The sequence below is a fragment of the Salarias fasciatus genome, chromosome 13, assembly GCF_902148845.1.
Source record: "Salarias fasciatus chromosome 13, fSalaFa1.1, whole genome shotgun sequence".
In the NCBI taxonomy this organism is placed as follows: domain Eukaryota; kingdom Metazoa; phylum Chordata; class Actinopteri; order Blenniiformes; family Blenniidae; genus Salarias; species Salarias fasciatus.
In genome coordinates this window covers 15,686,517-15,703,099 of record NC_043757.1, presented here as the reverse complement: position 1 = coordinate 15,703,099, position 16,583 = coordinate 15,686,517, and the positions used below count along the sequence as shown (strand labels likewise).

Here is a 16,583-nt window from a genome sequence, read left to right as displayed (position 1 = left end):
ACGTGTATGGTTTATGTTTAGCTGTGATGACTGAAGTAGTCACAGATTGAAGACTAGTTCTAAGCCTCATCCAAGAGTAGGATCAATGAAAAGAAGACTGCCACTCATGCTTCCAGGTAGTGTGACGGGATGTTGAAATGTTTTTGAGTCACTGTAAACTGGATCAGACATAACTGAGTACCCGGGATGCTGCTGTGTAGTTCCAGACCGACGTGTGGCTATAGGAATAACGGCAGAGAAATTCTAGACAGGCTAGTAGACGAATAATCTCACTCATTTTTTTCTGCCGCGGTTGCAAAAGAAAAGATATGTTGGTCTCAAAGTGACACTGAGTCAGAGCGAGCTGATCTGTGGATGAGCTCCAGAAACATTGCGGGGTCCCAGGATGTACACAAACTCAAAGCCCAGTTGCTCCATCGCTCAACAGCTATTATTAAAAATTGAATATGTGATTCTGTTGCAGTTTCCCAGGGGTGTGATGAGCATCCTCTTGCATTTGACAAAGCTGCCAACCCAGTATCAGTTTGTGTCAGTTGTCTGCCATGTCTATTGAACCGACACACCTTTTTGTTTTTGTATGCTAACCTCTGTTGATAAAATGTTTATAAGATTTATTTTCGCCAAAGATATGCAATTGCATTATATATGGTATTACAAAATATTAATAAAAACCTGTTCTTGTTATTGTTGTGTGCATACTTTTTTTTTTTTTAGTTTTTAGCACTGCTTAAAATGCCATCACTTTCATTAGTCTCTTGCATCTGGTAAAAATTTTGGATCAACATTGCCACCTGCTGTGAAGGCCACAAGACGTGCGTTCTCGCCAGTGAAGGTTTTGGACTTCTCAGTTTTCGCATGACCATGTTACAGCTGGCAAATATTTTCCACCAAGTCCCGCGGTTCAGCTCTGTTTTGACTGCGCAAGCTGTGCTCAGCACTACGTGTGGCAGCTTCCACCACACTTTCCCTTTCTTTCCCCTCTGCTTGTTGTTTCGAAATCCACCGACGTGGCAGGCGGCCAGAAAAGCACCTCACGTTAATGTAAATTCTCGGGCTGTGCCGGTGATGGATGCATCATCAAATGTGCTAACGACACTCTTCGCTGTAAGTTAATTAGTCATGGAGGACTGAGGGATGAACACAGAGTGACCCTGAACAAGGGCTTGTCTGACTAGCCTCAGGCCCACTGGCACAGCTCTATTGTTCAATAGAGTCCTGTGTGTCGGCTGGAAGAGGGGGGCTTCTCCCTCCTGACTGCCTCAATTCAGCTGGAAATCAGAGCAGCATCACCTCCCCCCCTCCCACACGGCCCTAGCAACCACGCCACGCCGACAGTTGCCAGGCAACCAGACAATGCTGGAGCCACTGGCTGCGGTGTGAGAAGAGTTTGTGTTTTGCCTGTATACATTTACAGGCCGGGACTGGTGAGATGACAGCAGCGGGGAGCAAGAAAACGTGATAGCTGTGCGGGGAAATTCTGAAGAGATTATTATGGATTAGGTTAAATTAATCGCGGAGGATTTGTGCTTGTGATGGATGCATTAGCAACATGTCATTTCACTTCCAGTCTAAATGAGGTCATGTGTGTTTTAAAGGGAAGTCGTAGAGGCTATCTCAGCCCGTGCTTCAACACAGCTGTTATTTTTGACCTTGTTTTTATTCATCCCGGCCAGTACGACAATAAAGCTCAGCAGTAAGTAATTTAGAAGTGAAATGACTGAATTTACCCGCATATGGCACCAGGCCTCTTGATGTAAAAGGAGAAGAATTGGAATTCCTCCTTTAAAAAGTTGCATGAAATAATAAATGTCACCGTAATCGGGTGAATTAAACCAAATGACTGCACCTATGCCAAATACACCAAAACAAAAGAATTGATTGTGAAGGAGAGATATGCAGTCACTGCACACCTTAAAACAAACCAATACCCTCTCTGTGATCATTGTCTGGACCATAAACACACCAGACACATTAAATCAGCACCTTGCCATGCAGAAAATACTTAGTATCAAATGTTTATTAAAAAAAAAAATCCATGTAATTACATTCAGATTCTAATAATTTTGTCAGACAACTTATAATAAAGATGCCCAAAGACTCGTAAACACATATTATTAAGGCTGGGACTTTCAAAGTGTTTACATGGATTTATATTGGGACTGACTACAACAATGACTGTCGTCATCCAGCCTGGCTGCGTGGAGTCCGACAGTAGACGGCGCCCTGCTCACCAGCGCTTCATCTCTCTCCAGTCTGAACTCTGACATCTGACCTTGTCTGCTCTCATTTAGGGGCAAATTTGCGTGTTAGCTCCAAAAGCATTATTGGTAATGAATAGGCGTGTTTAGCCGTTTCGGCGCCTCAGCAGCAGCGGTTCTCAATCATCACCGCCGTCCGGACACCGGAAGTGAAGCTGCCGCTGTCAGATGAGACCGACCTGCACGTTCTGCTCCGATTTGTTTTGCTAGTTAGCAAATTAGCTGCTGGCTAGTTAGGAGACTAGTCGGCTAATGCTAACAGTGCTAACTTAAAGAAAGCGTTATTGTCATTTGGCATAACGTCAGATGACTTGCTGTATTGTTGATTTTATTCGGGGTTTATGGTCGTCTCTCTGTCATAATGTGTCCGAGTGTAGTTTCCGCTATTAACAAGTCGCCTTGGACTGGTTTTCACTAATAGCGGAAGAGTCGAGCAGGGTTAGCCGAGCTACATCCAGCTCACCGGGAACCACCGCGGACATTGCAAGCCGACTGACAGCGTGCGGTGCGGGCGGTGGGAAGCTCACCGGACAGCCTCTGGGCTAGCTAGAATATCGTTTAGCATCAACAGTTATCGACTGGGAAAAGGTTTTCAGCGAGCATGGCGAACGTCACTGACCTCCAGGCAAAATATAGCAAGCTGGCGCAGGAGTATTCAAAGGTAAAAACCTGTCTGTTTTCACTTGGTGGATAAAGTTATTTGTTTCTTTGTGCTACACTGTTGTTGTTATGCTAGCGTTAGCCTCACCGTGGCTCTCATTCACTCACTTTACATGTATGTGACAACTCATTTAAGATACTCAAATTTGCTGGAGTAAGCCTTTTTTTTATTAAGAGTTTTATTAAGAGATTATTAACATTTACACTGATGTAACGATGCAATATCAGATTTTCTTTTGATACGGGTGGTTGTCATGGTATAATTGAGCCATGGTTATTACATATTTTTGCTTTTTCAATAGGCTATCTTCAAATATATCTGTATTAGTTTATTCCATCTTCCATCCAAAGTCCATGAAGATCAGGCTTTCTTAGTCTTATTGCATTGTATTTCTGTAATTGTATTTTTCACCTTATTGTTGAGATTACATGCTGTGTTCTGGGTTCATAGTCTTTTCTAACGGTAAATTTGTCATTTGATAAAGATAAATCTTGTGTATGAATGGATTTGTAGTTACTCTTGGTCTGTGTGTCTATGTCAGCTGACATCACGGGAACTGTTGGCTGTTTCCTCTTCAAATCTTCCCTTCAGCCAAACATCCCGTGCTCAGGAAGTGCTGACTGAGTAGTTTCCATGCTCCCAGTCTTTTCAGTGTTTAAAGACAACTTTATTGTTTTGGATAGTTGTAGGTTCCCTATCTCTGCACAACACTGAATGTAATGATTATACAGCAGCTGTCAATGTTTCCCTGCATTAAGGCTGATTCATATTTAATTTGAGATAGCGTCCTGCACACATGCTTCATATTGAGAAACTTCCCTTTCACAGCACTCCTGCCCACTGACCACAAACATGCACCAACAGGCATACACTGTATTGTAAATCTGTTTATTCAGTTTTCATTTGGCCCGTCATTGAACAGAGACTATTTCAAAAAATCCTTGATTAGGCATGTGACTATATTTTTTAAATTATACTTTTCTTCCAAACTAATAATGTTATTTTAATGACAGACACGGAATCTGAGATCATATGTGCTCAAAATGAGCATGGTGTGTCTCATAAGTCTTATTATGGGTACTCATCTACATAAGATTGTTATTTGAATGTATAAAATCTTCTGTATATCCCTGCCTCGTAATACATTGTAACTGTAAGCACAATTTAGTGTACTTTAAATGGCCTATGAAGGATTCAAGATAATTTCATATGAGGTACCAAACAGATGTCGGTATTATAGGTTTCTGTTTACAGCCAATGTCTCTAGTTAGGTTTTTACTCCTGAAACATAAGTCCAACTCACTGCTACACACACACACGTTGATATGCTGCTTGGTAATATTTTGCATGTGTTTTGCAGCTCCGTGCTCAGAACCAAGTGCTCAAGAAAGGAGTTGTAGATGAACAGGCCAACTCTGCCTCCCTAAAGGTAAAGTATCACATGAAAAAGTAGCAGTATGCTGTTTAATATACTTTGCAGTGGCACTCTTTCAGAATAGGCAAAAAAAAAAAAATCCTACTACACTTACATGCACACAGATAGCTTGAGAGCCAGATTGTAAATCCAAGCTTCCTGATCAAGATGGGTGTGTATGTAATTATTCACATTCATACATTAATAAAACAAACCCATTTGTTCTTATAGTCATAGTTCTACCGTTAGTTACATGAGTTATGTACAACAACTGACTCACTTGAACTTGACATCATTTCTTACTTTTTTTTTTTAAGTGGATGTGTGGTTAACGACTGTAATGCTTCGTTTGTTTCTCAGGAGCAGCTGAAGCAGAGGGACCAGAGCCTGAGGAAGCAGGAGCAGGAGATGGACAGTCTCAGCTTCAGGAACCAACAGCTGGCAAAGCGGGTGGAGCTCTTACAAGAAGAGCTGGCTGCAAGCGAAGCCAGGGGCAAAAAGGGGAAGGTGATCATGAGGGGGAGAGAAGGGAGTGGCCACACATTTGAACAGAAGAAACTGGATCATTATTGTTACCATGTGATGTTAATCTTCAAGCGATGATATTAGGTTTGAGGGTTAATGGAATTTGCTAGATTTCTAGCATTAGTAATTGTACTCTTTATTCTTTGTAAAACTTAGAACAAAGGAGACTCTCCCTCCCAGCACGGCCTACAGACCCAGAGTGTTTTTGATGAGGACCTGCAGAAGAAGATTGAAGAGAATGAACGACTTCATATACAAGTAGGCAGATTTTTTTTTTTTTTTTTTTTTTTATGTTTATACTGACCGAATATTGTATTTTTGCATATACCACCCTTATTACTAAACTACTGCGGAGCCCGTATATGTGATGGCTTCTTCTGTGCACACGTTAGTTTTATGAAGCAGACGAGCAGCACAGAAGGCAGGAGGCTGAGCTGAGGGCACGACTGGACGACCTGGAGGAGGACGCCAAGCAGCACCAGGCTGTTGTGGACGAGTTCACCACGAAGTACATGGAAACAATCGAGCGACTGCAGAGTGACAAAGCACGTCTCGAGGTGAGCCTCAGAAGGAACATGAAGTAGCTTTTTTTATTTATGTTGATTAAAGTTAAGGAATACTCCTTTTTCTTCAGGTTAAAGCACAAGCTCTGGAGAGGGAAGCAAAAGAATGTCGAATGCGAACCGAAGAGTGGTACGTTAGTCAATAATGATATTTTTGGGATGCAATCCAAAGTGATGTGGTTGACTGTTCTTACAAGCAGTGCATGCACATACAGCATCACAGAACTGCTGAAACCTGAGCACAAAAAATGTTATTGCAAGAGAAAAAAAAAAAAAAGTCCCTTCTAGTCTCGATCAGCCTCTAACTGCATGCCGTGAATGTCTTCTTGCTCCTACAAACTATCATACCAGTGTGTCATTAGCAATCTTTTTACTGAGTCTGATGTTGGCCTACTCCTGGATGATCCAAAAAGCATAGTTGTCATTCTAACTTTAACTTTCAAAAGTTTAAATGTAGAAGCAAATTAATAAAAAATAGAAAAAAAAAGTTGTATTTGTAATTTCAGAAGATATTGTATTGATGGAGTATGCCAGAAACTGCTCCAAAATGAGTACCTGAGTAGTTTCCATGGTTACTGCATTAAATAAATATTGTGGATCAGCCGGTGTGGACAGGAGCCATGATTGCAACTCAACACCCCATTACAAATTAAACATTAGCAGAACTTTATCAATCATTAAAATGTCCTGTATCATCCTCCAAGCCTTTGGTTTTTTTTTTTTTGTTTTTTTTTTAAAAGATATTTCTTGTCAGCAAATAAACAACTCTTGCACTAAATTTTACAGTAGTAGTGGAGTTTGGAGTTTTTCTCCAGTTTGAGGATGCAGTGAACCTGCCATTCTGCAGGCTTTCTGGATCAAGATTAGAAACCACTTTTAGGAATACTATCATGAATCAGATTAGCAGTACACAATTTCTGCAAGCTACAGCTTTTCTCCATATTGCTTATGAAAGTGTATTTTTTTAATTGACTAAACACTTGCTTGGTCTCTCCACGCAGTCAGCAGCAGTTAAGGCGTTGCCAGTCTGAACTGAGCAGACAGGTGAAACAAAGCAGCAGTGTGATCCAGGAGAAAGTGCCCTTCAATGACACCAGTGAGTAGAGGGCATTATTTCAGAGCAATTGTCTCTTTGTCACCGATACCATAACATGTGATTCCCTGGAGTGAAATGTTGTGCCGCAGGAGGCTAAACTGTATCGGCTGATGTTCACCTATGTTTTATTTCTTTCTTCATCTCTGCAGAATTCGCCGACTACAACAGCCTAAATGTGCCATCACACAATAGAAGGCATCAGGTGAGTGACGACACCAAATTAGGCGCACCTTGAAATGTTTGCGTCCCCCAGGCAGTGTTTCAATTCAGCTTTTGTTTGTTTAGTTTCCAGGGATTAAGGTTAAATTTCCTCATTCAGTAGATAAACTGATGCAGTAGTATCTCTTTGGTATTTGGATCTGACTGGAGGAATGTGATTTTTGCTTTTCAGACATGTTGAAGAAAAAATTAGACATAAGTTAAACTTGGGCAAAAAAAAAAAAAAATCAGATTCAGGCCTCATGAGTCTGAAGTGTTACCAAAGTTTCTCCATACAATAAAGATCTGAAAGATAATCTCGATTGCTTTTCAATGTGAACAATCTCAGCAGCCTTCAACGAGCATGTTTTACATGTCCAACCTTTCAGTATATGACTCTGATGCTGATGCTACACATCTACTAATAAGGCAATAACCTTCCATTACAGCTTCATGGATCTCTTAGCGGGCCAGTTTCAGCTTTTTTGTTTGACATTGCAGTGCTTTAAGCTGATTCATGCAGTATTTTCCCCTTAAAATGGTTTTAAAATGGTTGTGCTGTCTTTCTGTGAATTCAGCTCAAGGCGAGGGATGTGGCCGGCCAGGCCCTGAGCTTTATCCAAGACCTGGTGGCTGCCCTGCTGAACTTCCACTCCTACACAGAGCAGAGAGTGCACATCTATCCTCTGGACTCCTCCATTGAGCCAATCTCGCCTCTTAACCAGAAGGTGGGGAAGCCAAGCAAGAAGAATACAGTTTGACAGCTATGGAATATGTTATATAAGACACCAACACTGAGATAGTTTAAATACGGACAAGGTTTATTGTATAACTTAAACTCAGTTCTTCTTTTATGTTAGTTTTCACAATATCTGCATGAGAATGCGGCCTATGTGCGCCCCCTGGAGGACAGCTTTCTGCAGCTATACCAAAGCATCACAGAGGACACTGTCACAGTACTGGTGAGTTTGGGACAAAAACATTTCAATCATTTTTCGTTTTGCGTCTGTAATAAACCCAGTAATTGATTCAGTTTTGCTGTTGAATTGAAGGAAACTGTGGTGAAGCTGAAGAGCTTCGCTGATCATTTCTCGTCATACACCAGCTTCCTGCTAAAGATTCTTCCCTATCAGCTGAGAAGGTCAGTGCTTTGTGTGATTTTTAGTGAAAAAGGAGGACTGCAGTGGAGCAGGTTTTACTGATGGCTATCCTCTCTTTTTCAGCCTGGAAGAAGAGAGCGAGGCCCCTCTTTGTACGGCAGCCCTTACTGTGAAAAACCAGGAGCTGAAGAGTGACATGAAGAGAGTAACGTCTGTGTTTCAGAAACTGCAGAGTTACATCAACCTTTTGGCCTTACCGAGTAGGTTAACATGCCGTTTCAGGTCTTTCCACGAAATGCACTTCATCACACATCATCCAGTGATTTTAGTAGTGTCAAAAAATAGTTACAAAAAAAAGTTAATAGGCCCTTTAATTGTGTGTGATGTGTCTCAGGTGTCCGGCAGGACGCCATGCCACAGAGCAGCATATCAGCGGTCTTCACCCAGCTGTCTGCAGGCCTGCACAGTCTTCACGATGCTATTAAAGGTGAGCAGCGATTTAATAACCTTTTTTTCATCTGGCCCGGTGAAACTAAAGGATCCTTGTGAAGATGGACCTGTTCTTTGCTTGCTGTTCATCCAGAGATGTCAAAGCATTACAACCAGAAGGCCAGCATCGAGCAGGAGCTGCCGACCGTCACTCAGAAGCTTTCCACCACCACCGAATGCCTGCTGGGATCTTTGGGTTCTTTGACCAGCAGCACTGGCAAGGTATGGCCAGCAGGGGGCAGGCGGCAGCCATGCTTGCATTAAACGTTGAAGCGGCCTGTGATATTTGCCAGCTTTAAAGCTTAATTGTATGTGTTTGTGAGTTTTCACCGCAACTGGATCACATGGGTAAATTCCCACTAATGTGATAACGCTGATCGGCGGGACTCAGGTGTGCAATTGTTAAACGTTGGAAGATACTATCCAAATCTGAGTTTGTACAGCTGCTCCCCGGTCCCAGTGAAGAGATAAATGATTCCTCTTTGTGAATTAAGTGAATGTTTGGCTGAGAGGTGCCCGCCGTCCGATGGCTTGAAGCTCAGGGTGATCTGTACTCCGAGGGCAGCAAAAACTTAATTGCTCAAACGTTTATCATTCTGGACACTTTGGTGGTGGAATCATCTTTCTGCCCTCTGCTCTAAACACTCATTAATCTGAGGCTAAGCGGAATGCCCAGTCCCCGCACTGAGGATTGTAGACATTGATTAGGTTTTCCTCTGCTTCCCCCTTTTCTTTGTACAACATGAATAATAATGTCACAACGACTTTTTTTTGCAGATTGCCACGTTCTTCAGCAACAACCTGGACTTCTTCACCTCGTCTGGCTACTGTCCAAGAGGGAGCACAGTCGCCCTCAATCCATTGCAGGCAGAGAGTATGCTCGCCAACAAAAAGAAAGCTTCCGCCTATATCTCCGCCATCAAAAGGGTTTGTGTATTATTAAACCTGTGACACTGAAAAGCAATTATTTTCATTTTTAGGCCCATAAACTTTTAAATAGTCAGTCCACTGAGATAATAAAGACTAGACAAAAGTGTTTGTGAATAATTCAGCCGCTTTAAGTAGTTTTATCTGTCTCCAAATCGTACTTTCTTTTTATTTTCTTCTGCTGATATATTTTACGATTTAATTGAGTCTATTTACTTTATTTTACTCATTGTTTTTCTGCGGTCTTTTCGTTTTGTAAAAAAAAAAACCTTATAATGAATTGTGCTGCTCCAATGAAGTCCTTTGTAATTTTCATGCATGTTGTTGTCAGCTGTTAATAATAAATGATTTCTCTGTGCATTCACTTCTGTTTGTCCGTTCAGGTTAGGCCACCGTCTGTTCCGTACAGAGAAGCTCTGGCTAACCGTCGGATACTTACCAGCTCCACAGAGAGCAGAGAGGGGCTCACTCAGCAGGTAAGACTTCCAAACGTCTCACCAGCTATTATTTAAACATACGTCACGTAAGAATTTTAAATAATCCAACACTGAGTAAACAACAGTCGTGGCGTCATCTTCAAGATGTTTGGACTTCTTGCTGTAGATACACTGGAAGGAAAATATAAACACGCCACTGAAAATGGAGGTAAAATCCAGGGCCAAACATTGGCCAATCTCAGCGGTGGAGTTAATCCCCTGGCCGGACGGGAGTGTTGGAAAGAGACAATACTCACAGTGTGTACGTTACACAGACAGCTGTTGTCCTGCGGACAATAAGAGGCCATCTTGAAATGGAATTTTTAATCGAATGGAGGGGCTGACACAAGGCTTTTAGTATGCTGGATGTTGGCATGTTATCCAGCGCCGCTGCCAAATTTATCAGTGTGAACTCAAGAAGGCATTTTAGGATCAACATTCCTCAAGTGAAGATCAATAGTTTCAGTGTCAGGAAGAGATGTGTGCAGCTCGAGTGGATGTCAATAGAGAACGGGCACAATGTCTCTGGACTGCTTCCAGTTCGTCTAGTATCCTCGTGAATTGCAGTTTCATTCAATTTTATTCAATTATTACATTGTTTATCATTGTGTATGGGAAAACGTGTGTATGTTGTTGCTGATTCAATATCAGCGAAAGAAGCAGCAGCATAATCCCTTGTAAGCTATCAGTAATCCTGGTGTGATGATTCTTTAAGCAGAAGCTCTTGGCAGGTGATCGTTAAGTTTATCAGCAGAAATATTTCAGGTTGTGTGGGAATCATTATGCTGCTTTAATTAGTGTGGCTGTGTGTGTGTGTGTGTGTGTGTGTGTGTGTGTGTGTGTGTGTGTGTGTGTGTGTGTGTGTGTGTGTGTGTGTGTGTGTGTGTGTGTGTGTGTGTGTGTGTGTGTGTGTGTGTGTGTGTGTGTGTGTGTGCGCGCGCGCGCGCGCGCGCGACTATTCAGACCGACTCCTTTAAGTCCTGGTCTGTTTGGTGTTGAGCTAAACATCAACTACAAACTGACGTCTCGGACGTATATCCAATAGAGCAGAAGAGGAAGACATCAGAAAGGGTTCGAGGATGTGGAGATGCTCGCTGTAACGGCAGATGAGGCAGGGGATAGGGTGGGATCAGAGCAGACCATCCCCCCCTGGAGCGAGCAGCCGAAAGACGAAGAAGAAAAAGAATGCAGAGTCGTTGCCATGTGGGAAACTGATCACCTTGTTTACTACTGTCAATGCTTGCTGCATGCAGACTCATCCAACAGTCACAAGTCCTTACAAAACACATAACTACTAACCAGCCGCGGTTAAAATGCTGACGGTGTGACTGCGGGCGCGGTGCGGTGCTGAGTCAGCACACACAGATAGTCATCTCATCCTGGGACTTAAATGCCTCATGTTGGAAGTTCAAAGAAGTTAGTGGAGAAGACTTACAGCACTACAGCTCTCAGTTTTATATGGACACTGTATTTATGAATGAGAGAGCATGCTGAACAGGTTTTGCTGCAATTGAAGAGAAGTAAAATCAAATGTGGTTCCAAAAAGCTGTTGTGAGTTTTGGTTCATTGGGTCACTAATAACTGAGGGTGGAGTTGAATTGCAGGCAGTCGCTCTTATATGGGACAGAGTTGAGGAATTGAGTGTTTTTCATGATTGTTATGAGTAATGTTCTCAGAAAACATATTTTTTTCTTTGGTGTTTGATTGGATTCTTTATTCTTGTTGTCATTTTAGCTGCAAATTTGTCACTTGAGCTTCTCATATTTTTAGAAATGGCTGTGTAAGCAGTTCGGTTCAGAGTATCTGTTTCACCTTGAAAATGCCTTTAATCAATCAACTTTATTGATTTGTGTAAGGATGCAAAATGTGTTTACCAGTATATTGTTGCAAACTGCTTTGGTATTTAGATTTCTGTGGAAATGCTGTTGCCCTTAGCGTCTGTCCTCCGCTCCTGCAGGTGCAGCAGAGCCAGGAGAAGATCGCTCGCCTGGAGCAGGAGAAGGAGCACTGGCTCCTGGAGGCCCAGCTGGGGAAGGTGCGCCTGGAAAAGGAAAACCAGCGCATTGCGGACCTGGAAGCACAGCTCGCAGCGACCCTAGCGGGAAGTCCACACTTGCAAACGGCTGCGGCGAGCTCGCTCACACAAAGCCACGAGGAAGCGGAGACGGAGCAGAAAGCCACGGGGAAAGAGACGACGCTGTGCACCAGCCTGGTACGGCCTCCGCTCACAGAGGAAACGCTGAGCCCATGGCACCGGTGTCTGATGTGCTTTAACAAAGGGAGTATTAGCGCTCCTTTCTTGTGGCTCCCACGCTTAGCAACTTTTTCGCTTAATAAAACTCAGACTCCCAGTGTGCTGATTTGGCAGATTTGAAGAATACTGTTTATCCAAGGCAGTGCAGAGTTCACAGCGCAGTCACAAGCCCGGACTTGGTTTTGCTTGTCTTTGTGTTTTTATTGTTATGTCTCCTATGTTGAGTTTGTCACAGCAGAGGCTCCTCTGTGCTTTATGGGAATCTTTCAGACTTTATTTAGCCTCTGACACATTTCTCTGTTGTCGCCAGGTTGGCATGTTGTGTACGACGCCTTCCATGGAACATGTGAGTAGCTGTGCACATGATCAGTAAAACAAAAATACTCATGAATTCAGTTGAAAAGATGGCGTCGCTTTCCATAAAGACAGCAAATGGTATCTAACTGGATGTTTTGTCTGCATTCGCAGGTGGGAGACGAGGAGTCCAGAGAGCAGCTGATAAAGACTCACTACATGGCCAGAGTCGGAGAGCTCACCACCCAGTTACAAATTTCGGACAGCAAAGCTGTGCACTTTCACTCTGAGGTGAAGCCCTTTCTGAAGTGTTTATCATTGCTTCTTCTATAACAAAAAAAAAAAAAAAAAAGCTTTTCAGAACACACTGCCCCTCGAACGCTGCGTGTCAATGGAAAACAGATACGCAAACTCAAATCTTCTCTTTTCTCAGCAGTGCTCCCATTATCATCAAAGTGGGACCCAATGCAGCCCACTTTACAGAACAGTTGGAGCAGAGCGTGACACGTCAATAAAAGAGTTTGATGATTTGCAAATCTCTGAAAGCTGAACTTTAATCGGAATGGAACTTAAACAACATATTGCTAGTTGGAGAAATGTCTTTAAATTGAAAAAAAAAAAGCTTGAAAATTAAGTGGTACTTAAAAAATAATTGAGGAGCATTTTGCTGTCGATTAGAGAACAGACATGGAGAGCAGCAGCTCAGAAAAATCTGCCTCCATGGCGATGACCTTTGTTCATTAAAAGGAAGGCTTTGCATATTTCAGCAGAAGAATTATAAACAATTCTAAACATTTCACACATGAAAGCTCGAGCTGTTCAGCATCGTCAGATACAACGGAAGCTACAGACTTCTTTCAATGCTGCACAATGATAAACATGACCTTGTCTGAACTATTTAGAAATCTGTTGCTGCCAAATGATAACATTTCATAAAATGACTTAATGTCTTACTTTTAACACCAGGTTTGTGTCTAGACTCTACTGTGAATAAATAATGGAGAATTTCAAATGACCATTGTGTTTTGGTTTAAAAAAAATTACATTGTGACAACCCTTTTTGGAAATATGGTTCCATTTATGTTTGATGTTAAGACTTATTTTGAATGTACAAACTGACATCGGGTCACATTGTGACGAACGGCCATGTCAGTCGCCTTCAGTTTGATGTTTGTTCGGTCTTTCAACTCTGAAACCGACACTTTTCGACATTGGATTTAACTTAGACGCGCTTCCTTATATTATTTCATTAGTCATAGCTGTGTCCGCCTTTATTGCCAATTCTAAATTACATTTATAAAGTATATTTAACAAAGGAGACAGCAGTGGTTTACTCTCGTCTTTCCCTTTTATAGTGTCGAGCTTTGGCCAAGAGATTAACCATTGCAGAGAAGTCACGGGAGACTCTGAGTGACGAGGTCAAACAAGCAAATAAGAACATCACACGCTTGCAGGTAAAGTTTCGCCTTTTCGCCATATGTCAGGTGCATACATGAGATGTTGCTCTTTAGCTTGTAACTCGTGTCTTTTACACAGGACGAGCTGGCGACAACGAAGAGGAGCTATGAAGACCAGCTGAGCATGATGAGCGACCATCTCTGTAGCATGAATGAGACTCTGAGCAAGCAGAGAGAAGAAATCGACACGCTCAAATTAGGCGGCAAGGTAAAGAAGTAAACGTTTTTCTGTTTCCAGAAATTCACTCTCAGGTTTGTCTCGACTGTACCCCGAAAAGGGGGCGATACTAATCCAGACAGTGTGTGCATGCAGCGGTGAAATGTGACGTAGTAAAGTTTTTGTCAGTCATGCGGCGAGGCGGGAGGTCATCAGCCGTGTTGGCGTTGCCGCCGTGTTTGATGGGAAAAGCACCTGCAGCAGCCATCTGAAGAAGTCGTTAAACTGGAGCTTGCAGTAAAGGAGAGAGAGCGAGGGGCCTGTTTTCGGGCGCATGTGTTAATGCCTGCATGCACGCAGATGGCAGCTCGTCGGGAAAGTGCAGGACTGAACATGCTCGTGATCTCAAGGTGGTGATTCTCTCTTCAAGGCCAACAACCAGCCTCGGCATGTCTTTCACGACCCGAGAGACAGCGCCGAATTGAGCCCTTTCAACTTACTGCACCCGAACGCAACACAGAACTCTCGGTTTCATGACAGGCTGAGATTTGGTTTGCTGAAATGTTTTCTTGAGCTGATCTCATTGTTTGTTTGTTTTCTTCAGGGAAATGCCAAAAAGAACAAAGGTCGCTAGAGCTGCTCTCTCAACTCGGCTCTGTTTGGCATTACAAAGGGCACCTTGGGAGAAGATCTTTCACTGAGGAGCCTCCCAGCAGCGTCTTGGTACCAACTCTGTCACCGAACCACATGCTCGCTGCGTGAGCCTCAGATTTCCTCCCGTCAGACTGCGGCAATACAAGGGAACTGTTTGGAGACGTAAACATGTTTGACTGAAGAAGCCTTGCTTTATTTTTCCCCGATTTTTCATCACCGCTCCAATTAAAATGTAAAAGAAGTTGCTAAAAATGCTTCTTGAAACTCGGAAGTTTCTGCTCAGCACAGTGGGGGTGAAGCTAATGCCTCCAAAAATCCCTCTGAAAGGCGCAGAGGAATGCTAACAGTTGAAGCTGATAATACTCACTGATTCAAGACTTGAAGACCAAACCCTGTTAATCGTCTGTGTGTGTTTTTTCCCCACTGAATTTGTGTGAAAGTGAGAAAAAGAAACTGCATTCTTATTGCTTGTCTGTCAAAGTAGTAGAGCAGAGTGAAAGTTGGTTTGTTTGCAGGCTTTATGACATGTGAGCATTGTTTTACAGCAAAATCTTTTTAGAACAAATTTGAGATTATTTCTTCCACTTTTTTTTTTTTTTATAAACTCTGGTATGCTTACTTGCAGTGTAAAATCCCTTCTGATGTGCAATTATAGCAAACTTATGTAAAGAAGGGTCAGTGAATAAAGACATGCTACATTCCTCATTTAAAAAAGAAAAAAAAGAAATCTATCCTCCGGCAATGAAGGCGAGAGACGTCTGCCTTGAAGCACTGATTATCTATGTTTACCTTGATGGACGGGGACGGACAAGTCGGAGCGTGTGAAATGATGTCAGTCCGTCTCTGTGTAGTCGCTCAAACAGTAGCCGTTGTAATCACCAAAGTGAGTGTAGCTGTGCGCTCTGAAGCACGGTAGTCCGAGTCTGTGTCACGATGTGTACGGAGGGAAAAAAAGGGTTAATGTGAATATCCACTCGGTAGAAAAAAAAAATGTTGTACTGTATAATGTCTTATATATGTATAGAGATAAATATATATATACAAAGGCATTTATCCAGAAGGTAGAATTACAAATCTTTATTTTCCAGACATTTCGAGAACTTAAGTCTGCAGATAGTTTCTTTTGTGTGTCTCCTGTAAAGGCTCGATTACTGGGAAGTGTCACAGAGAGATTGACCTGCACTGAAATGGGTGCTCGGAGAAATGTTAGAGGGCAGTTACCGTTTACAGTAAAACACAGCCTCCCCGGCTTGTAGTGACACGAGGTAAATGAAAACAAACCTCTTGTTTGCCAGTCCGCAGCTGCCAGCAGACCTTTGATTGCAAAGATTTGCCAACGCCCTCTCAAGTGAATAAAAGAAAAAAGGAACTTTTACTCTCACAATGTAATATGTTGGAAAGCACATATGAATATGTGAAACAAAATAAAGAGCTTGATCAGTATGCCAGTGTTTTTTTTTTTTTTTCAGTGACCTGGTTAGTAATGATTCTGACCTAACTTGACGTGCTTCGTGTCTGGGAGTTGGGATGGAGTGGGATTTTTAAAACGTGTCAGTCTGAAACACACCCTAACCACTGGGAAATGAGGCAGGAGCTGGACAGAAGAGAGCTGGGAGAACAGTTTTTCATGCCGTCACTTGTTTTGGAAAGAAAAGCAAGTCATTTCATTTGATATGATGCTTTCAAGTGCTCTTGGTATGCAGCTGGTTAGAGTTGAGAAATCACCGAAACTACCGCCGAATTCGGATTTATAGCTTTCGCCAGAAAGAATGAAAAGGAGATCGTGTAACACAATAAAATCTAATTTTTAAATGACTTTGTGTCAGTGATAGAAAGCAAACAGCAAAGATTTAAGGTGGAGATGCTTGAAATGACTTGTTGGATAGCAGTTAAACAAAAACACAGGAAATCCACATGATTAAACAGAAATATGCTTCATTTCATTCTCCATGAACTGTGTGAACTTCTTTGCTTTGGTTAACCTAATATCCATGTGGCTTCATGGGTCTGCTGTAAATTACACGGACCATTCAACGTTCAGAAAACAAAACATTCACTAT

The 16,583-nt window shown here is 42.4% G+C and overlaps 1 protein-coding gene across 1 annotated transcript; it reads left to right on the top strand.

Annotated features, from left to right (window-relative positions):
- The first annotated feature begins 2,275 nt into the window (after positions 1-2,275).
- Positions 2,276-15,887, top strand: ppp1r21 (protein phosphatase 1, regulatory subunit 21). The gene is made up of 22 exons (XM_030106968.1): positions 2,276-2,919; positions 4,280-4,348; positions 4,694-4,840; positions 5,015-5,116; positions 5,251-5,415; positions 5,493-5,551; positions 6,423-6,517; positions 6,667-6,719; positions 7,294-7,443; positions 7,576-7,677; positions 7,768-7,856; positions 7,939-8,075; positions 8,210-8,302; positions 8,399-8,526; positions 9,082-9,231; positions 9,615-9,707; positions 11,665-11,919; positions 12,272-12,307; positions 12,430-12,546; positions 13,611-13,709; positions 13,792-13,920; positions 14,474-15,887. Exons 1-22 carry the CDS (start codon positions 2,860-2,862, stop codon positions 14,501-14,503), a joined length of 2,358 nt encoding a protein of 785 aa, XP_029962828.1. The 5' UTR covers positions 2,276-2,859; the 3' UTR covers positions 14,504-15,887.
- The last annotated feature ends 696 nt before the right edge of the window (positions 15,888-16,583 follow it).